A 26,311-nucleotide genomic window follows, 5' to 3' on the forward strand; every position below is an offset into this window, starting at 1 on the left:
CACATCAGATAACTGATGCAAGTAGTAGAATCAGATTTTAAAAACAGATAAGAATACACCTTACAGAACAGTGGGGACTGTGAAGAGACACACACAGGCACAGACACACATACACATGATAAGACAAGCACTCTACACACACGTACACATGGATGTTGTATTGTAGATATGTGGTAGTAGAGTAGTGGCCTGAGGGAACACACTTAATGTGTTGTGAAAAGTTTTATGAAATGTAGTGTCATGTAATATTGCAAATTGTGTATATATCTGCCTTGATGTTGCTGGATCCCAGGAAGAGTAGCTGCTGCCTTGGCAATGGGGATCCTTAATAAATAGAAATACACTTTGCAAAGGGTGGCTACTTTGAAGAATCAAATATAAAATATAGTTTGATTTGTTTAACACTTTTTTTGGTTACTACATGATTCCACATGTGTTATTTTATAGTTTTAATGTCTTCACTATTATTCTACATTGTAGAAAAGAGTAAAAAATAAATAAAAACCCTTGAATGAGTAGGTGTGTCCAATACTTCAAAACAGATTGAGCTGTGATCAATATCTTTCTATATCTCCATCTCTCTCTCTCTCTCAAACACTCACACACACGCTCCACCCTCCCAACAAAGGGTTTATCACAATGACCCCAAAAAATTGTATTTTAGCCCCATAAGACAGTTATATATTTCTTTATTAACTGTTGCACACGCTTCACAGTTATAATATATCTATATCTATTTACAATATATAATATTCACTCAGAGGTTTGGGCATATTCTTTTTCATGATTGATTACAACATCACAGATTTTATTTTGAGATAAAATGGATAGGCGTGCAGTACACTTCTCAGGAGCAAATTTGTTCTTGGTCATATTTCATGACATTTGAGATCTTAGTCCTCAAGTGGTTTACAAAAATACACAACAAGCACAAACAATGAAATAATTGTCCTCTCCCAAATGTTCAACGTCATTCATAGTCCTGTACATGTACACATCAACCCACACACGTGCCACTTCTTTATTCAATGAACAATACACAAAAAGGCCAGAATGAAAGTAATGTTAAAGACAGACCTACCACAGTGGAGGGCGATGTGATAGTGTACTGGATTAGTGTGACTGTAAAATGACTTGCAATATTTGATAGATAGGTGAGAGGATGAGAGGGGAATAGAAAACATTGAAACCCCAAGAGCAGCAACTCATTTTATTCTTTGGTTCAGCTGTGAGACAATCAGAAACATCCATTGTATTTTGACATACTGCATTTCTTAATGACAAACTAGTCTGAAAAGGCACAATGACGCCATAAGTCAAGGAATAACGACAGCAGAAGTTACAGGCCTATAAATGAAATAGAGAAACAAGGAGCCCACCTACTCTGAGGGTCTTGATCAGCAGGTTAAAATATTAAGTTGATATGGTCCAGTAGGCCCTTTTCACAGCAACCAGTCAGTTGCTTAAATTGGTTTAACGTAGCTCATTCTAATGCAGCTCCTTACATTGATACTGGAGTATAGGTCTACTTGCTTTGGAGTTATTCATTAGTATGCTACAATGTCAATGACTTGGTGCCAGGTTTTTTAACACTAAGATGAATGATACGATGTGTATGTTACAGTATATTGCATAGCCTTACATGTATGTTGATTTCTTAGTCCTTTTATGATGTCACTATTTAATTCCCTAAAAGTACAAACTCACAGGGGCATACCAACACATTGTCCTATGGAAAAAAAGACAATAGACATATAACTGTACCTATTATATCAATAATATCATTATATACTTAATCCACAGGCGGTCGGTGGCACCTTAATTGGGGAGGACGGGCTGAAAAGTCATCAATGGAATGGTATTGGACACATCAAACACGTTTTCCATGTGTTTGATACCATTCCATTCCAGCCATATGAGCCGTCCTCCCCTCAGCAGCCTCCTGTGACTTAATACTAAACAAACCATTGTCTTTTATGTAAATACATTACTCTGAAAATTCCCTCTGTAACCACTGGAGGGAGATATACTACTAGTATAGTCCTGTTACTGCTGCAGTGTCTACTGAGCGCTCAGTACATCCTGGTCTCCACCTAAGGCTTGCAGGGTTGGGGAGTAACTGATTACACGCAGTCCAATTACACTTTTTTTAAAAACCTGTAATCAGCTACCAGCAAAAATATTGTAATCCAATTACAGATACTTTTGAAAAACTAGATGACTTTTTGGATTACTTTAAATTCAGAAAGGATGTTTGTGAATATGTAAATTACACCTTTCTGTTTTCTCAATGACATTCAATTCAAAATTGAAAAAAGGTGCAAGTTTAAGTTTGTTCCACCTGAGCGAGTCGGTCTACAAGTCAGAGACCACTATGATGACACGCCAAATGCATTTGATGGATTCTTTTGGTCTTCTTCTAATGCCTCTTAATGGGAAGCAGATTACGTTACTGAGTTTGATTAATCTAAAAGTTACGTTACTGATTACAAATTTGGACCAGTAACTAGTAACTGTAACAGATTACAATGAGAAAGTAACTTACCCAACCCTGAAGGCTAGCACTAACTGTACTAATCCATAGTCCATGTATGATTGTACAAAGTTTTATACCACAAGACAATAAGTTAAATATGACTCATTCAGTTGTGAAAACTAGTTGCTAGTCTACTTAGGAACCTACGTGCCATGAGAGGACCACAAGTATTTGGTTAGTTGGTTAGTCCTAAAGATTTATTAAAACAACTATGTAATTTCATGAATAGAACATTTATTCATAAGTAGACCTATTATTTTTTAAATGGGATCACCAGCAAAAACAACCACAGCAATAAAACACAACACTAAACTATAATAATCATGTAATAATGCCAAACATATCCATCATGATTGTTAGTCTAAAACCTTAAAAAGTTTGGTCCTCCATTGCACTGCTTCACAGAAACATCTGTCAGGTCAGTTGTCACCAAGGTGTTTTTTTCACCCAGCAACATGTGCTTCCTGTAGAACTTAAGTCAGAAAAACTCCCCTAGGCTGGAGAGCCTGTCAGTCACCATAACAACCCAGCTGATTGAGTCTCTGGGTGCAGAGAGACACAGTATTGTGTTTAGAAGACTCTTGATACTGTTAGCGCTGGGCAGAGAATAAATAGAGATGCCGGTTGCAACAGGTGTAGGGCTGCTACTGCAGTTACCTGCGAGGGGGCTGACACCTTGGACACAAACGAGATAGATGACACGTTAAAATGTTGGGCATTATTACTGTACATGGACGTAGAAGGGGTAATGTGTGGTCGATGGACGGATTTATTTCTTACATTTTCCAGACATCAGTACTCACCTGTCACAATCTTTGACTCTCTGTCTCTCCTTTCTTTTTCTTCCTCTTCCTTTTTGTCTCCTCCTGCAGAAAGACATCAGCAATATGAGCTCAACTAAATCACATCAAATCCAATTTTATTGGTCACATGCACATGGTTAGCAGGTGTTATTGCGAGTGTAGTGAAATGCTTGTATCAACTGTTATAGAGACAGCAATATTTCTGTCCCACTCTCAAACTTTACAATGGACGTTATGACAATTGCTATGCTCACCTTTCACTTTTCACCACAGCCTTCCTGATTCTGAGAATGAAATATGAACAACACAGATTAATTATATAAAACTCAGTCATATCATTTCACATAAGATCCTATTACAATGCAACTGATTTACATGACCAAAATTATTATTACCAAAGCAGGAAGTCTTTTTGTCTCTTACCTACATTCACATGTCTGGTGCTCCACAAAAGACATCTCAACGTATTCTTGACCCTGTTCCCCTGGCTTGATTTTCAACAACTGAGAATTAAGACAAATTGTTGAACATGTTGCGGGCGGAAAAGTAAAAAAAAATATATATGTTTTGTCCTGGCATGCAAATATAATACACTGATGATCTCACAACATGGCAGCCATCCTCAGAAGGGACGGGCCCTATTACCTGCATGGAGACATTAGAGGTCTGAGTAGGATGGCACTCCAGATTCTCATCACCACAGCAACCAGCGCAGCGCACCAGGGGCACACAGGAGGGACTATAGATGTGCTCCACCTCCCCGGGGTACTCCTGGACCACCTCCACCAGCTTCTCTATGGTCCGGCAGAAACTACGACCCCACACCTCCTGGAACATTAACACTGGGGGAGAGGAGAGAGAGAGGACAGAGGAGAGTTGGTGAGACAGTTGTCCATCACAGGTCATATGAATAGAGGTGATAAGCTCATAAAGCCATTGTACAGAGTCCTGGATGCCCCAACCACATCCACGCCTGCCTCCTGGCAGCTCCACAGCCGGATGGATCTGGACCAGAGAAGAGATGGCTGGTGCTGAACCTGCACGTAGAGGGGATTACCAGTTTCAACACTCTTCAGGCGGGACAGACGCACACTTGCACAATTACAATGTGCCTCATTAGCCCGGTCTCATATAACACTGTGCAATTCAACGAGCAGAGTTTTCACACCAACTGGCTGAGTTATGTGTGTGTGTTTTCAGCTTCCTTTATATTTCCCTGTCTGCTTTACAGTTTTTTTTGCCGTAATGTACTCTACTCACTGTCTATGTTATTGCAACCACTAGGGCAAAAACAGAGCCATCTTCAGATCGTTTAAAATAGATTCAGGACACTCATCAAATTTTGCTGCTGAATTTTTTTTTTTTTTAAATGTCATATGCCTGGTGTGTATCCTGTTATCATTTGTAAGAAAAATTGTTTGTGTAATACAAGCTTTCCTGTGGGAGCATATGTGTGAAAGTGTCCCCATAGCATCGTCAGGAAAGAAAAACAGGGTCCAACTCTGCCAGAACAAACAGAGAGGAAAGAGAAAACAAACGGTGGAAAAATGTCTATGAACAGAACCTGCCTGGAGAAGAGCTGAGCTGCCCCCCAGGCACCTCTGGGATTTGGCTAACCCTGGGGTCACCGCATGGAGCCCGGCACCACAACAGCTGTTTATAAAAGCAGACAGGCCAGGGAGGGGTGAAGGAGATGTGGTGAGAGACAGGGTTATGGTAGCGTCATACAGCTCTAAAGGCCCATCATTGGTCTAACCATAACTTCCCCACACTTCTCTGTCAGTATCTTGTCTTGATTTTTCCCTGCTGTTTTTCTCTATCCTCCTAACAGACTATAAGTGCAATGATTTACAGTTTAGTGGGGGAGAGAGGGCGTGAGGAAGCGTGTGAAAGGGGTGTCCCCAGTACCTCAATCATCAGCCCCTGCATTACCCCTTCTGACAGCTGGGGGAACACAGTGACCTTGGGTAATCCCTAGCTGCTTGTCCTCACTTACCCCCTCAACCCTGAACTCTCAAACCTCAGAGCTGATTATGTGACCTGACTTCCTCCAACGTAATCAAGGTGCATTTCTTAACGCCGTTCAACAATACCTAGAAGTACACTGCTAATAGGTGAATCGATTCGGATTCAGGGGTTTGAGAGAAGACAAGCTACAGAGAGTGCTGTGGTACTTTGTGTCTTTCAGCATTGACATCTCTCACTGTACTAAATGGCTATGCAGCAAGGGAAGACGTTGCTTTGAAATATATGATCACCATTATCTAATTTGTGTAGTACAAATGCAGAGAAAATTCTTACCTCCAGTTGTGCTGTTTGAGCTGGATGAGGGCGTAATCTGTAAAACAAAACAGACAACGATTTAAGGGTTTAAAAAAAGCACCTGGACACTATAATTTATTTCACAAATAAAACTTTCCAGCCATCACAGACAATATATAGGGACTTGGAAGATCTACTGTACTGCCAGAAGCTACACAAACATTATGCTTGTCTTTGATAGTTACAGTTCTGGAAAGCGTTTCATACAGTAACACCCCAATGTACTGGCCTGACTGTACTGCAGTACAGCTATGTCCTCTAGTGGTTAAGATTGGAAATACAAGGAGACGGGGACTGCTTGCAGATGGAGCAGCTTTTTCATGATTCCTTCAATGGGAAACTGTTAGGCAAGAACCAGATCCAGTCTCTTATACAGCACATCCAACTGTTCCAGTTAAAAACGTGTTTCCTGTGGTGTAAGATTCAGCTCTCTATTTATTTTCCCATTGGCGGCTTCCCCCTCTGTCTTCATATTTCCCATCATCCAATGATAAACAGTATGCATTTCTCATAGGGTTGCAATAACACAAAACCTCTGGGTGAGTCCATCTTATGAGCTCAGGAAGAGAAATGTCCATTTAGTCAAATATCCTCCAGCAGGACCACTGGACAGACAGGCGACCAACAACCTGCTTCCTCAATTTGTCATCTACACCAGTGTTACGTTTCACAGGCTGGTTTGTCTGTGATGAGTACCTGATGACAATTATTTTTGATACACTGTCTGAGTATTGACCCAACTACTGTGTGTGTTACAATGCTGGTCCAACAGTTACCATAGCCTACAATGGAAAAAAATGGCACACAAGCAAAAAGACACACAGTCGGATGGAATAATGCCATGAGGTCTGTTTTTGACACAAACTGATCATCACAGAAATGCCTTCCTTCCAGTTGTGGACCAGAATAAGTCAGATCGTGAGGATGGTAGCTGTCAGGGGTTTGCTACCATCAGTCAAATATGTCCAAACAATGTGAAGGAAGAGGAATGCCTGTCCAGCTTTCATAATGATAATCCATCTGTTATCGTGACAGCAGATGCCTGACACACACACTTCCTCCTAAGTGCCTCTTAGTTTCCTGTGGCAGCCAGGCCTGAGCTGTAGGTGAAGAGGTGGAGGGTTCAGGATCTCTGCTCAACATCAGGAGACATTAGAGATACAGTATAAGAGATATTACAAAGTCACAAGCAGGGAGCACAGAAACCCTTCTCCCAGTATCTCCTGATATTCTGCACACAACCTCCAGGGAACACCTGGTTGTTACTGATCCTTGGGATAACCACTTTCCCCCAACATAGGCTCGTGGGTAGCCCCCCTGTGGTCCCGTGGGTAGGCCCGTGGATATCCCTCCTGTGGGCCCGCGGGTAGGCCCGTGGATAGCCCCCTTATGGGCCCGTGGGTAGGCCCTTGGGTAGCCTCCTGTTGAACCTGTGGGTAGGCTTGTGGGTTGTCCCCCTGTGGGTCCATGGGTAGGCCCCCTGTAGGCCTGTGGGTCTGCAAGTGGGTGGCTTTTGTGTGTTGTCTGTCAAACTGCTGCACTACTCTCCTCTATGAAGGGTTACATCTAACATCAGTTAACCACAGAGTTCACCAGCATTAATGTTAAGTAATTTCCCACACAGTTGGGCATTGATTAATGTCTTTATACCCTGTCCACCAAATGCCAAGGTCATTCTATAAATCCTTTCCCAGAGTTAATTGGCATATGATTTGGGCCTTTCTTTTGCTTGGGTTTTCATGTGGTTTGGGAGGGGTTCCACTCCACCACTTCACAAGGGCTTTTTGGCCCAGGGCTGGCTTGCCTTTTGGTGTGTGGTGGGGCTGGGAGGATTTGCTGTGGATTTTCCGAGCCTGGGGTAAGTCTTGAGTCTGGACACAATAAGGCAGCCTCTTGGCAGGCGCAGATTTGGAGATTTGGAGGCCGCAGGCACAGGGGTCTCAAGAGGGGTCTCCAAATAAAAATGTATTACCTTTTAATGTGCCATGAACACAACCAGTCATCATATTCTCATCTAATTGTCAAGCAAATCACTTCAAAAAGTAGGTTACCTTCGCACGTTCATCTATGATAATTCCAGCATCCGAACAGCGACCTGTGTACCCGCCAACTTTCCTTCAATTTGTAAGTATCTCACCGGAGAAAGCATCTGAGCCAGCGAAACATCGTCCCTTTTGTCTTACCATACTGTATGAGGGCCATGTATCTGATGTCTTACCATACTGTATGAGGGCCATGTATCTGATGTCTTACCATACTGTATGAGGGCCATGTATCTGATGTCTTACCATACTGTATGAGGGCCATGTATCTGATGTCTTACCATACTGTATGAGGGCCATGTATCTGATGTCTTACCATACTGTATGTGGGCCATGTATCTGATGTCTTACCATACTGTATGTGGGCCATGTATCTGATGTCTTACCATACTGTATGAGGGCCATGTATCTGATGTCTTACCATACTGTATGTGGGCCATGTATCTGATGTCTTACCATACTGTATGAGGGCCATGTATCTGATGTCTTACCATACTGTATGAGGGCCATGTATCTGATGTCTTACCATACTGTATGAGGGCCATGTATCTGATGTCTTACCATACTGTATGAGGGCCATGTATCTGATGTCTTACCATACTGTATGAGGGCCATGTATCTGATGTCTTACCATACTGTATGTGGGCCATGTATCTGATGTCTTACCATACTGTATGAGGGCCATGTATCTGATGTCTTACCATACTGTATGAGGGCCATGTATCTGATGTCTTACCATACTGTATGAGGGCCATGTATCTGATGTCTTACCATACTGTATGAGGGCCATGTATCTGATGTCTTACCATACTGTATGAGGGCCATGTATCTGATGTCTTACCATACTGTATGAGGGCCATGTATCTGATGTCTTACCATACTGTATGAGGGCCATGTATCTGATGTCTTACCATACTGTATGAGGGCCATGTATCTGATGTCTTACCATACTGTATGAGGGCCATGTATCTGATGTCTTACCATACTGTATGAGGGCCATGTATCTGATGTCTTACCATACTGTATGAGGGCCATGTATCTGATGTCTTACCATACTGTATGAGGGCCATGTATCTGATGCTATCTGGCCAAAAAGAGTATGACATGCCATCTTTTTGACCAGACAGCATCAGCTACACGGGCTACACATACGTGTCCTCTGTCTCTACGAAGATGGCAGTATTATCAGCAGCACCTGTCTTTTTACTAAAGAAATGCGTATTGTATCCCCCTAGAGTTTAAGGGCCTGGGTTTCTAGTAAGCTAACATATGGAATTGTTTTAAGATGGTCATACCAAGGATCATTTAGCTATTTGATTTAAAATGGTATGACCCCTGTAGGTATGAAGAAAATATATTTTTTGGGGATGGATAAAACATTCAATTTGGCCTTACTGCTATTAGCCCATAGAATTGCATTGAATAACAGATTCATACATGGAGTCAAAAGTGTAATCAAAAGGACATTTGTTTTGAAGTGTTCTATATCTGAGATATCATATAAGAAAGCTTAGAGAAAAAATTAAATAAAAGTGGAAATACCTGTATAACTTTTACATGGAAACGCCCTATTCACTTCCCAGGGTACCGGATTACCTTCAGACAGTCCCGTGACACGAGCGTCATAGAGCACCATCGTGTTTGTGAGAGTCTCATCTTTCCATAGAGGGGTCATCATATTATTGTGTAGCACAAACCGTTTGGACACTATGTACGCCCAGCTCACGAGGCCCCATTCTTTTACTTTTAGATGTGTGTATTGTTGTGAATTGTGATATACTACTGCACTGTTGGAGCTTGGAACACAAGCATTTCACTACACCCGCAATAACATCTGTTAAATATGTCTATGTGACCAATAAAATGTGATTATGTGAGGCCTGATGCAATTGCATATTCTGCTTTATGGTAAGTCCACCAGTGCTTCTCTGCACCATCTGTGGCTGTGAGCAGGAGCGCAAGCTGGCCACAAATGTTTGGCAGATTAGCAGGGCTGCATGAGGATCCTCACGTAGCAACTCCTTACTTTGTGTGTGTGTGTGTGTGTCTGAGGATGTGAGAAGAGTTTGGGAGATGATTCAGGTTTTAAAAAATACTGGCCCTTGTCAGATTGCAAAGTTACTGAGTATAAACTGGGAAACTGTTCTTAGTCTTGTCTCACTCTGGGATTACCACAGCTTCTAAATATCTACTGTGTGTCTCATTCCCACAGCTTGTCTGAGGCATATAAATTGACGCCCCTGGCATAGTGTTACACGGAGTGAAACAGGGGAACCCAAGAGCAGACGGGGATGAAGTAACCAAGGTATTTATTGGAGGGCTGAGTATTTGTAGAGGTCTTGATTATGGAACAAGTTGCAACTGGTGGGGATCTGCTCTGACTCCAGCACACCTGTCTCCACCCACACAGACAGAGAGGCGGCAGGTCAAGAGACAGCAGTAGAGAGCGTTGCAGGAGTATATATGACAGTACTCGACCAGGCTTATCTGGGTGTGAGGAATAGAAATCCCGTAAGAGGCAGGGGTCCAGAATGTGATGGCGGGGCACCTAGCAGCGGTCCTCAGGCCTGTATCCCTCCCAGTCCACCAAGTACTGCTAGCCACAACCTCGACGGCGCACGTTCAGAAGCCGCCGGACAGAATAGGCAGGATGGTCATAGATGAGCTGCTGCAGGAAGAGACAGGGAATTGGAGCAGATAGGTATAATCAGCAATGCATTGGATGTAGGATGGATCCTGAGAGAGGCTGGGAGTTTCAGGAGCACCACCAACGGGTTGATGACATAGTCAATTTCAAAGGGACCAATGAAGCGGGGGGGGGTTCGATGCCACCTTCAATGGCTACCCTGGGGTGGCAGGGTAGCCTAGTGGTTAGAGCATTGGACTAGTAACCGAAATCATCAAGTTCAAATCCCCGAGCTGACACGGTACAAATCTGTCGTTCTGCTCCTGAACAGGCAGTTAACCCACTGTTCCTAGGCTGTCATTGAAAATAAGAATTTGTTCTTAACTGACTTGCATAGTTAAATAAAGGTAAAAAAAAAAAAATGGCAGGTCCTTTGATGAGAGCCATACCTTTTGACCCGGGGTGTAGACTGGAGCTGAGGCCCGGCTATGGTTGGCTTGGGACTGGGTCCTGTCGGAGGCACCAAGGGCAGCCCGAGCCTTCCTCCAGGCACGGTGACAACGGCGAGGATGGTCCTGGACAGAGGGAACCGCAACCTCTTGGGCGGGGAACAAGGGGGGTTGTAAACCCAGAACACACACGAAGGGTGACATACCTGATGAGGCATTGGTGAGGGTGTTGTGGGCATATTCAACCCAGGGTAGCTGAGCGCTCCAGGAGGAAGGGGTAACAGAGGTCACGCAGCGTAGATGCCCACTTGGACCCTCCCCTATAGGTTCAGGTTTTGCGGCCGGAGTCCGCACCTTTGGGGGGGTACTGTCATGCCCTGACCTTAGAGAGACGTTTTATTTCTCTATTTTGTTAGGTCAGGGTGTATTGTGGGATGGGCATTCTATGTTCTATTTTCTTTGTTTTGGCCAGGCATGGTTCTCAATCAGGGACAGCTGTCTATTGTGTTGTCTCTGATTGGGAACCATACTTAGGCAGCCCTTTTTCCCACCTGTCGTTGTGGGTAGTTAACTTTGTTTGTGGCACTTAGCCCTGTAAGCTTCACGGTTGTTCAGTTTGTTTCTTGTTTTATTGGTGACATTTTGAAATTAAAAGGAAAATGTACGCTCACCACGCTGCACCTTGGTCTTCTTCCTGCAATGACCGTGACATTCTGGCTGTGTTGTCGGTGGTGAACTGGCGAGAGAGGGCATCAGGCTTGGTATTCTTCGAACCGAGGCGATAAGTGAGTGTGAAATTGAATCTACTGAAAAACAAGGCCCACCTGGCTTGCCGGGAGTTCAGACATTTGGCGGTCTGGATGTAGGACAGGTTTTAATGGTCAGTCCACACAATGAAGGGGGTTACAGAGCCCTCCAGCCAGTGATGCCATTCCTCCAGAGCCAGCTTAACTGCCAGGAGTTCCCGGTTTCCGACATAAAAATGTCTCTCTGCAGGTGAACGCTTACGGGAAAATAATGCACAGGTTTTCTGATCAGAGGGGGAACATTGAGACAGAACAGCACCTACCCTGGTGTCAGAGGCGTCCACCTCCACGATGAACTGGAGTTCTGGGTCGGGCTGAGTAAAGACCAGAGCAGAGGTGAAGCGATGCTTGAGTTCCAGGAAAGCTGTCTCTGCCTCAGGAGTACAGTGGAACGGAGTGGAGGTGGAGGTGAGAGTGGTGAGAGGTGCTGCGAGACGGCTGTAGTTGCGGATGAAACGTCTGTAAAAATGTGCAAACCCCAGGAAATGCTGTAGCTGCTTCAGGTTGGTGGGCGCAGGCCACTGACTGCCATGAGCTTGGCGGGGTCCATATGTAACTGTCTCTGTGCAATAATATAACTCAGGAAAAACACTGTGGCAGCATGGAACTCACATTTTTCAGCTTTACAAAAGCTTATTCTCCAACAGCCGTTGAAGAACATGTTGCTGGTAAGCCTCAGGGTCCTTGGGAAAAGAAAATCGGGATGTCATCTAAATAGACAAAAACAAAGCATCCAATCACATCCCTCAGCACGTCATTGACTTAAGTTCTGGAAAACAGCAGGGGCGTTAGTAAGACCCAGTGGTGTGGTGCAGTCTTCCAACCATCCCCCTCTCTTATGCGGACAAGGTGGTAGGCATTCCGGAGGTCGAGTTTGGTAAACACCGTGGCACTATGTAGGCGGGCAAAAGCAGAGCTGATGAGTGGCACGGGGTACTTGTTCTTAACAGTGATATTATTCAGCCCACGGAAGTCTATGCACAGCCTCAGTGACCCATCCTTCTTCACAAAGAAAAACCCAGCACCCATCGGGGAGGAAGATGGCTTGATAAGTCCTGCAGCCAGAGAATCCTGGATGTACCTCTCCATAGCCTTCTGCGCAGGACAAGAGAGGTTAAGCAACTGGCTACTGGGGAGAGGAGCTCCAGGCTGGAGGTCAGTGGCACAGTTGTACAGCTGATGAGGAGGCAGCGACAGGGTGTGGTGCTTGCTGAATACAGGAGCTAGATCGTGATACTCGGGAGGAACTGATTACAGGTCCGGAGGTTCTGGAATGAACTGGGACACAGACAAGGCAGGGGGAAGGGCAGAATGTAAACAATTATTGTGACAAAATGTACTCCAAGTGGTTACCTTTCCGGCGGTCCAGTCAATATGTGGGTTGTGTAGCTTTAACCATGGATGGCCAAGAACCAGGGGCGATTAAGGACAGTCGATTATGTGGAAACTGATCTTTTCCTGGTGATTTCCAGGGAGATGCAGGATGACAGGGATGGTTCTCTCACAGACACAGGCGAGGAGCTTTCCATTGAGAGCGTTGACATCAAGGGGCGAAGCGAGTGGAACAGTGTCCAGGCCCAACGGGTAACAACACCTCGGTCCAGGAAGCTCTCGTTGGCACCCGAATCAATGAGGGCAAACAGAGGTAAAGCCTGGCTCTGCCACACAAGGTTGCCTTCAAGCAGGGGTCTGGGGAGGAAGATGGGCAGGCGATTTGGCTCAACAGTATGTCCCCCACTACTTCCGAGCCCCCTATTTTGCTAGATGCAGGGAACAAGTGGAGACAAAGTGACGAACCTGGCCACAGTATAGGCAGCTCCTAGCGCCAATTCGTCATTGCCTCTCCTCTGGAGAGAGACAGGCCTGGCCGAGCTGCATGGGTTCAGGATCTGGACGAGCCTGGGGCAGTCGGAGAAGGAGGGAAAGGCACTGAAGCAGATGTTATGGGACATGCAACCCTACCTACCCTCTCCCTCCGACGCTCATGGAGACGGTTGTCGATATGGATAGCGAGAGAAATGAGTTCAAATCCATCAGGCTCATCCCTGGACAAAAACTCACCCTTGAGGGTGAGTGAGAGCAAGTCCGCCGGAGCCATGGCCCAGTGAGACACGTAGATGGAAACAGAAAAGTCTGAATCTTTTGCGTAAAACACTGGGGTAAATCTCAGATGGAAACTTGCCAATGGAGTCGGTCAATGGGCCGGATGCTGGAGGGGGTCTGTCTGTCTGTCTGTCTGTCTGTCTGTCTGTCTGTCTGTCTGTCTGTCTGTCTGTCTGTCTGTCTGTCAATGGGCTGGTGTTGAGCCAGAGGGCTCCCAGAGAAAGGCCATTCTCACTGTCTGATTACATGCTGAAGGTGTAGCAGGGTTCAAGCTCCTACAACCCATCTCAGCCCTTCTATGCCTTGTCCTGTATTTGCTGGAGAGGTTTGCATGATAATCTCTTCACATCCGTTTATCAAGTGCTGAGTGCTACTGTACTCTATACTAAACTGCTCCCTCTGACAGGACACTGGTGCACTTCACTGTAAGGGGTATCTGTAACTGCTAATGTAATGTGTCTGGAAACTTAGGTTTCTCTTAGGTATTGTTAAGAACAGGTCTTATACCCAACTTTAGAGTACACACAAATACTTTGAAATGATTCACTCTCTCTCCTGCATCTGATTCACCCTCCCTCCTGCATCTGATTCACCCTCCCTCCTGCATCTGATTCACCCTCCCTCCTGCATCTGATTCACCCTCCCTCCTGCATCTGATTCACCCTCCCTCCTGCATCTGATTCACCCTCCCTCCTGCATCTGATTCAACCTCCCTCCTGCGTTATGAAACAACTCTGGCTGCTGTGTGTTCCCTCCTTCCCTGGGTCAGACATGAGGGCCTGCCTGAGCTGCACGCTCCGTGCCCTGTGCTGGTGCTGCATGCTCTATACACTACGTAACTCTTCTCTGTCCCGACTCCCACACAGCTGAGATGTGTCATCGTTAACCTCCTCTCTCTTCAAGCCGTCTGTGGGAGGCAGGGAGGAAGTTTAAGGAGCAAAAATAAAATGAAATGGAGACTAAACAAAAATGGTAATTTAGGACTTTTTGGATGTGAGTCTCAGATGAGATGCGGAGATGCCCTGTTAGTTTATTGCAATGACTGTACTGATAATTACAACCACATGAATCACAACAATTTGGTACATGATGACTGAACTACAGACAAAAACTACTTATTTTGATTCCTTGCACTGAGAGGTCCAGGAATTAATGGGAGACTTGGGCAATAACTATGACATTTGAAAAATGAAAAGATGAAAAGTCCCATGAAATGGGATAATATTGTTCAGGAACAGCCCTGTGTATAACCTCTTATGAGCCCTGCAAGATGTTTTGCCAAATCAAATCACATTCCTGTTCATAACACACATCAAAGACTTAATAGCATAGCAGCAGGTCCAAATAGACAAGACCTCTTCCTCCCCTGAGAGGGGTTGTAATGGTGGAGGTTACACTGAACTTGATTACATTGTCTGTCTGTCTCATCTCCTGTTGGCCTGTCAACCTGTTACAGTACAGTGTGAGCTGGCCAGACATCACAGGACAGAGGAGCCAGATTTAGAAACTAGAAAGAGATAGCATAGTAACAGGCCCGCTTGGGACAATAAGGCCATCTTCCCCCATGTCAGACTTGATAGGGGAGTGAAAGCAAAAATGGCAGTTGATATTCAACAGACACACACCAGCCCCAAAATATCACAGTGATAGTGTGTCTCATTACAGTGTAGAAAAGACACAGGACAGAAGGGATCATATTCCTTCTATGTCTTTCACCTAAGCCTTTTCAAGGAAAGGGACAGGGAAGGGGGAAAGGCCAGGCACAATTGAATTTGCTCTGAATCTGTGGCAATACCATTGTGGGTTGACAGGCCTTGGATGTGTTTCAGGTCAGTGAGTGTAGGGGTTAGGGGGGCTAGGGAAAATCCAGCCAACATCCCACCCCCACCTCAGGACCCAGTCCAATGGAGCACAGGAGCTACCCTCCTGGGGTGCCCTGGCCCAAAACATAGGGGCCACTGGACCACTGGAACGGTGTCATGTTGTAGGTCTCCTGCTGAATGGTGAGCCTGCCTCTAAACTTGAGACCACACTAGCAAAGCAAGAGACAGACAAACAAAAAAAATGGACTAATAATTCCCTTATTAACCGGGTATTTTTTCCTTGTGAGCATTTCCTCTTAAACATTGGATTCCACAAATCCATGACTATAAAATGAAATACGAGGCTCATCAATGAGTCGGTGTAAGGCCGTATCCATCGCCACTGGCTGAAAGGGAGAGCAGCACTCTGTTTTGTATACATTAGGTGAACAGCCCCAATGACAGCAGCCCCCCTGTGGGTCTGACACTGTCCAGCTGGAGCTCTAGGATGGTCAGATCATAACTCCATGATCAGAGAGCATTCCCCAAACCCCACTAAATCAACACCGACTGAACACACATGGAAATATCTCAGCAGTATATGCAGCATATTCATGATGCATTTTAGGATACAGGTGAAATATAAACATTGTAAGATCATTAAAAAAAACTGGAGAGACAAAAAAATAAACTCATTAAAGAGTAGTGCTTCTTGGGCTTGTAGTGTGTTCAAGATTTAAAAAGTCTTCTAAAGTTTGTAATTTCCTCTTTCCAAACTTGAACGTAAAATGTATCAACCCGTACAAAAATGATGCATATCCACATAATTAACATTTCCTGTTGCTGCTGGATTCTTTTCTGCTGTAGCAAACTGGCTCAAATTAAGATCCTACATCTGTAGGGAGAATCCTAAAACCCTACTGTATGTTTTGCTAATGGGTTTGTGATGTATTCATTTGATGAAGGGTGGGATTACTGTCTGGAAGAACACTGCTCTGAAAACCAAAAGCTTTAAAATGGAATTTACCAGTAGTACAGTACTTTACTCTGTGCAACCTACAAGACAATTAGCTCTATAGGTACAAGGTAGGATCTTAATTTGATCACCCTGTTGCAGGAGGGAGGTTTTTCAAAGTATTTGAAGTTTAAAGAGGCTTCCGAAGTTTGTAATTTCCACTTTGAAGTTTCAGGCTTGAGTTTCCCTTGAAAAATGTATCAACCTCTAGAAAATTGTCCATTAATTATATAATAATAATATAATTCACATTTCCTGTTGCTGCAGGATTGTTTTTCTTGCTGTAGCATACTGGCTAACATTAAGATCCTACATCTGTAAATGCCTATTTAAATGTGTTAAATGCTGTAAAGGCCTATTTAAACGTATTAAATGATGTTTTAGAGCTCATTTCCCCCATACATTCCATATTTACGCTAGAACACACACACACACACACACACACACACACACACACACACACACACACACACACACACACACACACACACACACACACACACACACACACACACACACATCTTCAGATAAGGCTGACCAGCGGTAATTGTGGTCCTTATTACAGTAAATGGTGTACACCCTGTGTAAACCATAGTAAATTACAACCAGATGGGAGATTAAAGTCTGGTGAGGGGACTGCTGCCCTGAGCACCACTGCCCCCCTCCGTAGGAGGAAGGAGAAATCCATATTTCCTGATTGTGATTGCACTTCTCCCCTGGGACGGGTATTTATAACTAAAGAGGAGTAAAGGGGGGCTCTTTGTCACTATAACAACGTAGCAACTACAACAGCCATGACAGCCAGCAGCTCCCTGCCATTGCATGTCCAAACAGTCTGGCATGCTCATTCACTTAGTCTGGATCACATGAGCTTACATGAGGAGGGAGTTAGAGTAAGGTGGAATTGATCTGCGTGTGTGTGTGTGTGTGTGTGTGTGTGTGTGTGTGTGTGTGTGTGTGTGTGTGTGTGTGTGTGTGTGTGTGTGTGTGTGTGTGTGTGTGTGTGTGTGTGTGTGTGTGTGTGTGTGTGTGTGTGTGTGTGTGTGTGTGTGTGCATGCCTAAGTGCATGATTTTGAGTTTGTGATCCTAGAGAGAGTTGTCTGCTGTGTAATCTGAAGTCTCAGGTGTTTACTTTGTGGCCTGGCTGTGTTGGCTACCACCATGCCAGTGTATAAATGGCCGCATCTCTTCAGTATCGGCCGGGGTAATTGGCTGTATGTGACACAGATGGTCAGACTCAAGTATTGTTTTGCTCCGAGTGTTGATGTAAAGGAAACACCTGTACAGAATAATCTCCTCACTCACTCACTCACTCACTCACTCACTCACTCACTCACTCACTCACTCTAACAGCACCGGGCACTGGAGGCCGTGCTTTCCTCTGTGCTCCAGCTCAGGGACGCTCGGGAAATGAATCAACTGTGAAATGTTATGATAAAGACCTTCCCCCAAATCAGAGGATTGCACTCTCTCACAGAGTCAAATGAGGTAAACAAGGAGGAAAATGATCATCTAACACAAACCCTCTTCTTGGAATGGAGACAGTGGAACCGTCTTGCACCCGTTCCTTCATCATAGAGGCTTTTAATGCACAGATAATCCACTATAGAGGAGAACATTATGAAAAAGCCCCCACTGTCGTGAAATTCTTACTTTCTCATCCACATCCAACCATCCTCATAGAGAATCTGTTATAAGGAAAGCAACATCATTGAGACCATTCCCATGGTTTTGTTAGCAGGTGTTGAAAACTGTCTTACTGTCAGGGCAGCGGGCCGATTGGAGTGCAGTCATTGGCCCTTAGTGTGAATGCAGCTAGTGCAGACAGGATGTCAGTGCTGGTACACAGTGCTGCTGTTGTTATTTTACACTCACCACAGTCAGTACCCTCCATCTCTGTGCCCAGGGCAGTAAGTGCTAATAATGCATACAACAGGAAAGACAGAGCAGGAAATATATGGAATGTGAGCAACACAACTGGTAGATGGCAAACATGGGGAATGTGTACCTTATGAAAGAGGGGGTTGATGACTGGATGATCATCAGACAGTGAGACAGCCAGGCCACCACTGTTCAAAAGGGAAACCCACCCGGACTGTATTGAGATAACCCATCTACAACTCTGACTGGCTCTAATAAATGGATCGCTGACAAAAAGTACACACTTAAACATATGCACACACAGAGAAGCACAGACAGACACACATTCATTCACACCAGCACCTGTGACAGGTTTGCTTCCATCCCTCTCCTTGCCCCAACCTGGGCTTGAACCAGGCACGCTCTGAACACATCAACAATGGTCCTCCACGAAGCATCATTAATGATCACTCCACAAAAGCGAAGGAAAAAATGACCACAAGGTCTCAGATCGAGTGACGTCACCGATTGAACGCTACTAGCAAGTACTGCTAACTAGCTAGCCATTTCATACCGTTTACACAGTCAAGTACAGCACAATTTCCTTTTTACGTGCACCTTTGTTCATATGAAAGGAGCAGGATGAGTAATCGGCCCAGGTTTGTAAACACTTCTCTTCATGGCCCAGTCAGCCTGAACTCTCATATTGGACAGGAGTCACAGTGAGAGTCATAAAAAAAACTTTGTCAACAGTGGCAGCCACGACACTGACGAGAAACCATCATCATCAATTAAGAGTGTATATTTCAGAGAGGAGAAACACTCCAACCTGAAAGAGCCAGAGCAGGAGAGGGACATTTATACATGGTCTCCCCAACCACATGGCCAATGTTTGCTTTTCCATTTTAGTTGGCCTGCCTGAAGAATGGTTTACTGTGGGCCCAGCAGGGTAGATACCTACATCCCAGACCTCCTCTTCACATAAGCAGAATGACTCTGTCCACTCAGTGTATCCTAGCTAACCCTACTGAGGATGACCTCAAACAGCACACTGTGTCCAAAGCATAAGCACTTTGTTAAAGTTTTGGTACCTTGTTTAAGCTTGCTCAAATAGGCCATTACCCAGAGTCCATCCAGACATGGTACTCAAGTAACACGTCACATTCAGTAAGATTGAATGTTTCTGGTTAGATGAAGACGTGTAAAAAGACACATTATGATCTGATTGTTATCCTCAGAGCTTAACGCAGGGAGTTCCCTAGGAATGCTGCATGTGATGAATTCATCATGAAGTGTGTGGGATGGGGAAGAAGGAGAAAATCCTGATAATCCTCCTTTGGCTACTGTGTGAGACGTCTGGAAATAATTTATTTCTACATGTCAAAGCAGCATATCACAACTCCTAAAAGGGTAAGTAAAATGCCTTACCTTGGAATAACTGCAGGAAGATGGTTTTACACTCATCTGACAATTTTGCGGTAATCTGGAAACTTAAACTAGACCAACTCTACAGCACTGTGGATAAACACTCAGGATTTACCCGGCAGTCCCTATAACAGCATTGACTGTAGTCAGCATTAGCAGGGCAGAAGTTCAACAGAAGCATTCCAGCCAGGCCCTCTCCCAGAAAAGCACTGTTTTAATGTAGTACAGTATAGCAAGGTGACATTGAGAAGTGAGATACAGTATACACTGAACAAAAATATAAACGCAACATAATGAATCATACTGAAACATGAGGTGATGGTGGCAGATGAATGGCACGACAATGGGCCTCAGGATCTCGTCACGCTATCTCTTCGCATTCAAATTGCCATAGATAAAATCAAATTGTGTTCGTTGTCCAGAGCTTATGCCTGCCCAAAACATAACCCCACCTCCACCACGGGGCACTCTGTTCACTAAGTTGACATCAGCAAACTGCTCGCCCACATGACACCATACACGTGGTCTGCGGTTGTGAGGCCAGTTGGACGTACTGCCAAATTCTCTAAAACGCTGTTTGAGGCGGCTTATGGTAGAGAAATTAACATTCAATCCTCTGGCAACAGCTCTGGTGGATATTTCTGCGGTCAGCATGCCAATTCCACACTCCCTCAAAACTTTAGATCTGTGGCATTGTGCCTTGTGACAAAACTGCACCTTTTAGAGTGGCCTTTAATTGTCCCCAGCATAAGGTACACCAGTGTAATGATCATGCTGTTTAATCAGCTTCTTGATATGCCACTTCTGACAGGTGGATGGATTATCTTGGCAAAGTATAAATGCTCATTAACAGGGATGTAAACAAATTTGTTCGCAAAATTTGAGAGAAATAATATTTTTCTGCGTATGGAACATTTCTGGGAACTTTTATTTCAGCTCATGAAACATGGGACCAACACCTTACATGTTGCGTTTATATATGTTTTCAGTGTTTATTCTAAAGGCTTCCTTTACTGTATGTTGTATCTCATGGTTGTGTAGTTTACATTCCCCATCTGTTTCCAAACTGGGGACACCAGCTTAACCTGATACGTGTTAAGAGAGCTGGATTTTCTCACCCCTCATGTTTTGACTAAGCAGGCCATGAGCTGACCATGTGGATTAGTATTTATGATGTGGCGGTCCCTGTCTTTGCCCCTGTCCCTGCCTCTCCGTACGCCCCTGCCTCTCCTCTGTCCCTGCCTCTCCGGTGCACCTGCCTCTGCCTGTCTTCTGCCCCTGCCTCTGCCTCTTCTGCCCCTGCCTCTTCTGCCCCTGCCTCTCTTCTGCCCCTGCCTTTCCTCTGCCCCTGCCTCTCCGTAAGCCCCTGCCTCTCCTCTGCCCCTGCCTCTCTGGTGCACCTGCCTCTGCCTCTCTTCTGCCCCTGCCTCTGCCTCTCTTCTGCCCCTGCCTCTGCCTCTCTTCTGCTTGTGCCCCAGCCTCTCTTCTGCCTCTGCCTTTCCTCTGCCCCTGTCTCTCCTCTGCCCCTGCCTCTGCCTCTCCTCTGCCCCTGCCTCTCCTCTGCCCCTGCCTCTCTGGTGCACCTGCCTCTGCCTCTCTTCTGCCCCTGCCTCTGCCTCTCTTCTGCCCCTGCCTCTGCCTCTCTTCTGCTTGTGCCCCAGCCTCTCTTCTGCCTCTGCCTTTCCTCTGCCCCTGTCTCTCCTCTGCCCCTGCCTCTGCCTCTCCTCTGCCCCTGTCTCTCCTCTGCCCCTGCCTCTCTTCTGCCCCTGCCTCTGCCTCTCTTCTGCCCCTGCCTCTGCCTCTCTTCTGCCCCTGCCTCTGCTTCTCCTCTGCTTGTGCCCCAGCCTCTCTTCTGCCTCTGCCTTTCCTCTGCCCCTGTCTCTCCTCTGCCCCTGCCTCTCTTCTGCCCCTGCCTCTGCCTCTCCTCTGCACCTGCCTCTGCCTCTCTTCTGCCCCTGCCTCTGCCTCTCTTCTGCCCCTGCCTCTGCCTCTCTTCTGCCCCTGCCTCTGTCTCTCCTCTGCACCTGCCTCTGCCTCTCTTCTGCCCCTGCCTCTGCCTCTCTTCTGCCCCTGCCTCTGCCTCTCTTCTGCCCCTGCCTCTGCTTGTGCCCCTGCCTCTCTTCTGCCTCTGCCTTTCCTCTGCCCCTGTCTCTCCTCTGCCCCTGCCTCTGCCTCTCCTCTGCCCCTGCCTCTCCTCTGCCCCTGCCTCTCCTCTGACCCTGCCTCTCTTCTTGCCTCCCAGACTCCCACTCTCCTACTGACTCCTGTTACTGTAGTAGCCAGCCAGCCAGTCTCTCCCTCTGAGTTCTGACCCAGGGCTCTGTTCTGCATAGAAAACCCAGAGGGACGTGCAGCTCTGGTCGCCCCATGCTTCAAGCGCAGCTGAGTGCAATGAAACTCAAGTCTCCTCATTCACACAACGCCTGCTGGCACAGGGCAGCCACTGCAGTGCCATTCAGACCAATAGGCAGAGTCAGTCTATGAACAGTGAGACAATGGTTGTGAATGGGCCCTGGGAGGCGACCTGCTCTGCATTAAACATGAGAGGCCAGTGTAGACAGAGCCAGCAATTGCTCACCTTAAGAGGAAGAGAGAGACTGAATGAGTTCTCTGATGCAGGAACACATCTGCCAATGTCCGGTGGCACGTCCACCTATAAGGATTATTGCAGCATGGCACAAGACTTTGAATGGGGCCTCACTATCAGTTCCGGGAAAATGTATTGCCATACATTTTGGGAATAAGGCTAAAGTCGGACATCGCCAAGGCAGAAAATACAGACCAGCTTTGTGATAATAAGTATACTGTATAGTCCGGTTATCAAACAGAGAAGAAAGTTAGAGACAATTACAGCTTGTAGCAGGTGAGGTGAAAAGTGCAGAGAGGTGAATTTCTTGTTACTGCACTTTCATGCCATTTTGACCAGATTGCCAAGTCTCTAAACATCTAACAGAAATACCCGGCTCTGATACTCATACCTCCCCTGCCTTCCTGGAGGTGGACATTTGAAGACAATGGTTTTCTTTTCTAACTCTGAAATTGGCAGATGAAATTAATTAGGCTGAGGGACAGAGAGAGTGGTCAGAGGCAGGCAGAGTTTCATCTGAACCGTTCATAAAGAAATCAGTGAACATACTGAAGATATCCATTACTGCATATCATTCATAAAGTGTTTCAATTAGCCTGGAACCCCTGTGAAAACCTCTCATGTCTGAGGCAGAGAGGGATGCAGTTTGTCACGTTCCACCTCATGACTCAACTGTTTCAGCATGGCACGCGTTCAAAAAGGGATCATAGTATCAAGACACAATGAGCCATCACACATAGTGGTCTGAAAGGCTTCTGCTGAGCCTGTTAGAAAGAAGTGTTCGTCAAGTTCATAGATAGGCTAATCTGATATGTCAATACCAGCGTAATAAAAACATATATATAGATATTATGAATATTATCCTGTTAATAATGTGAAAAACTATATTCATAATTGTCATTATAATCAGACAAATAATAATTTATTAGGCCTATCCTCAAATATATGGGCCAATCATGTGCCGCATTGATATATCGCAATAAACTGGATAGCCTGGGCTATGAATCGTATCTTGAATAAAAATGTTAATGATTATAACATTTGTATTGAGTTCTGTATAGCATATTGAAGCATAACATACCTGAGCAGGTGAAAGCTGAAGTTGGAACGTCACCGCAATCTGGATGACGAACGAAGCAAATGGTTTCATTTCGTGTTTCTTGTCAGAAGGCCAGATGATGAAGTTTTACAATGCAAGCGAAATCCACCAAAGTGCAGATAAACCGCGTAGATATTCTGGTAATAACCCTCCAGTCCAGAGAAGAAATTGCAGAGGAGACACTTCTCGTTCGTTCCTTCTTCAATAATCGTGAGGCAATGAGCGCGTCGTCATGCGGGATAAGTGTAACCTGACGAGTTGACCAGGCTACAGAAAAATGCTGTCAGAAAGTAGATTGATATGCATTTGTGTAATCTAATATGCAAAAACAAAAAACAAATGGACACAAAAAAAAGTACAGTAATATTGTTGCCTTTTTAAAGTAGCTTACAAAAACAAAATATATGTTAAGCAGAACTGTCTACCAAATCAGCAAGTCCAACAATCTATAAATATCTTTCCAAAAGTTGCAATTATATATACATTCAAAAAGTGCACGATGAGCCAGCTGTCACACTTTGTAACCTGGTCAATTTGAACGGTCTTCTTGCTCTGTTCATTTCCTGGTAAAGTGACATACTTGCTATTAATTGCCTCTCACTGCCTCTCAACATGTTGCCCATTGAAATCCCCTCCCCTCCAGTTTCCCTCCATCTCCCTCTCGCCTTGATACACTCCTCCTTCTCTCCTCCTTGGAAATACTTAATAGAACTCGTGGAGGTACAGTATATGCTGTTTTCTTATGGGGTAGAGTTTTCCATTCATAGCCCCAACTTCTTGATAATTGTATGAAACCTTTGACATTTGTTGGACAGTTCAGGCTCCTCTCAACCATATGTCACTGTTCAGGGAGACTAAAATGGTCCCTAATTGTTAGGATGTAGACATTACAAATTTGCCAACATACAGAATGAGTGTCACATTTTCATTAGAAAGGACACTATGTTCTTTGTCACTGTCAAACTATATATCCCCTTCGATCTCCCCACCCCAACCCACTCCATAGGCTGATTTCATGGAGACTGATTAGTCCCACAATGCAACAAAAAAAGAAATAGTGTACCACCAAGGCAGCTTTTGTGAGAGTATGTTATTGTTGATGTTGCACAGTTGATCCATTTTCAGTCTCTTGGGTATGAGAATCCTGGTACTTCTGTGAGATACAGAAGGTTCTTGTCTCCAACCATGACATCCTCTGGCTGAGAAAGTGTCACTGAAAGTACTCAGGATGTACAGAGTCATTGGAGCAAAGCAGACTTGTATATTCCCTTTTAACAGGAACATGTAATACCCTTCCCATGGGTTCAGGATCCAGGATGCATGGAGATTTTCTCTTTAAGAGAGATGAGCTTTTATATTTAGTTGGGTCTGGGAAAGGGAGATTCCTTGACTGTTGACACAAAGAGTTAATCTTCTGTATGGGACTCCTGTGTTTGCAGTAGCACAGGAATGCAAGGATTCTTCACTTGTCTTCCACACATTCCTCCAGCAGCGCTGAATGATTCCACCGCTGTCCGCTATTGTACAGACCACACTTAGGATGATGGTGTTTGTAAACATTTTAGACACTCTGAGGAGACCCAGCAATCCCACCCTACCACCACCTACATGCCCACCCCAGCTCAACGGACCATGGGTCAGTGCAAATGGACATGGATGATAAACAACTCCTCCTCAAAGAATGCCATAGAATTACAACACAGATGTATATAATCATGTCCACCCTAGGGACCACCACGAGCCACTCCTGTTTGGGCTGTCAGATTCTTTCTTCATAGCAATATTCATCTTTATATCTAGTCATCCAAATATCCTCACTTTTTTACCAAAACAGCACACTGGACAGGATATGTCCCCAGTGTCCTATATCACACGTACACTTCAGCCAAAACACGATTATGGAACGGTTTAACTCAAAGATTCTTTGTGCTTCTCTATTATTCATGCATTCAAAATCTGAAGCATGTTGGTGACAAATTTGATAAAGTGTATTCCAGACAACGTGTGGAGGGATGGGAACAAATATATAACTCCTCAACGTCCTAAAGTCATCCAATGCAATCACACTGACACATATCAGCATCATCAGCCATGACTGTGGACTTTGTGTGTTTTCACAGTTTTGCATAAACGGAAAGAAAAACAAGTGAAAACTTGTGAAAATGGATGGCTAAAACCAACAGTGGTCATCCCCTACGACAACAACAGTGGCCATGGGCTGTGTTTGTTCAGAGGACCGACGCAGACACTCAGTACAGAGCTATGCCTCTGCTGCCTCACCATCTGTCCAGTGATTTAGGTCTGTTTTTAAAGGTGCACTGTCTGATAAGAGCTAATTAGCTCCCTCAATCAGTTTGCAGTATAAATATATGCTAACAGGACAAGCAAACCTGTTGAGAGTGACTGGGCTCTAAAGGCAGATGAATCTTTACACTGTCGGTCGTCCCCTGAAACAACCCTGGGTCCTGCAGTGATTTTGCTCAAACCATAGTGCTGGAGGTTCAATGTTATCCTTGTGCTCTCTAGTCCCATGTCAAACATTCTGACGCTTGTCCATGTGTTTAGACAAGAGGAAGTCGAATTCCTGCTCTGATCACATGTTTCATTTAAGTAAGATAGAACTGTTTTTTTTGTTCCAAAAACGATTCAAAGAATGAATAGAATTCAAGGATTATCTGTTAGGACAAGACATTTATTAAGCCACGTTTACATTTCAAGTAATAAACATTCAAATGTTAAATTTCGGTGAAACATCTTACTGAATCTATAACCATCCAAACTGTTTTATAATTATTTTGCTCATTACCTAATATGTGCCAGTACTGGTAAGTGCCC

At 44.9% G+C, this 26,311-nt stretch overlaps 1 protein-coding gene across 1 annotated transcript; it reads right to left on the reverse strand.

Annotated features, from left to right (window-relative positions):
- Positions 1–1,195: 1,195 nt before the first annotated feature.
- Positions 1,196–24,080, reverse strand: LOC118362518 (placenta growth factor-like). Its single transcript, XM_035742911.2, has 8 exons — positions 23,960–24,080; positions 23,459–23,756; positions 5,641–5,677; positions 3,985–4,181; positions 3,763–3,842; positions 3,594–3,623; positions 3,340–3,402; positions 1,196–3,211 (listed from the first exon to the last, which is right to left on the reverse strand). The coding sequence occupies exons 2-8, from the start codon at positions 23,525–23,527 to the stop codon at positions 3,190–3,192; spliced, it is 498 nt and encodes a 165-aa protein (XP_035598804.1). The 5' UTR covers positions 23,528–23,756; positions 23,960–24,080; the 3' UTR covers positions 1,196–3,189.
- Positions 24,081–26,311: the final 2,231 nt, after the last annotated feature.

The sequence above is a fragment of the Oncorhynchus keta genome, chromosome 29 (genome assembly GCF_023373465.1).
Source record: "Oncorhynchus keta strain PuntledgeMale-10-30-2019 chromosome 29, Oket_V2, whole genome shotgun sequence".
NCBI lineage: Eukaryota > Metazoa > Chordata > Actinopteri > Salmoniformes > Salmonidae > Oncorhynchus > Oncorhynchus keta.

What these genes read in the sequence shown, in the direction of transcription:
- LOC118362518 (XM_035742911.2), bottom strand. Translation starts at nt 23,527, where the DNA reads ATGAAACCATTTGCTTCGTTCGTCATCCAGATTGCGGTGACGTTCCAA. An exon ending in CTCAAACAGCACAACTGGAG is followed by an intron (nt 4,182 to 5,640) that starts GTAAGAATTTTC and finishes CCTCTCCCCCAG; the next exon opens with TGTTAATGTTCCAGGAGGTG. An exon ending in CCTCTAATGTCTCCATGCAG is followed by an intron (nt 3,843 to 3,984) that starts GTAATAGGGCCC and finishes CTTAATTCTCAG; the next exon opens with TTGTTGAAAATCAAGCCAGG.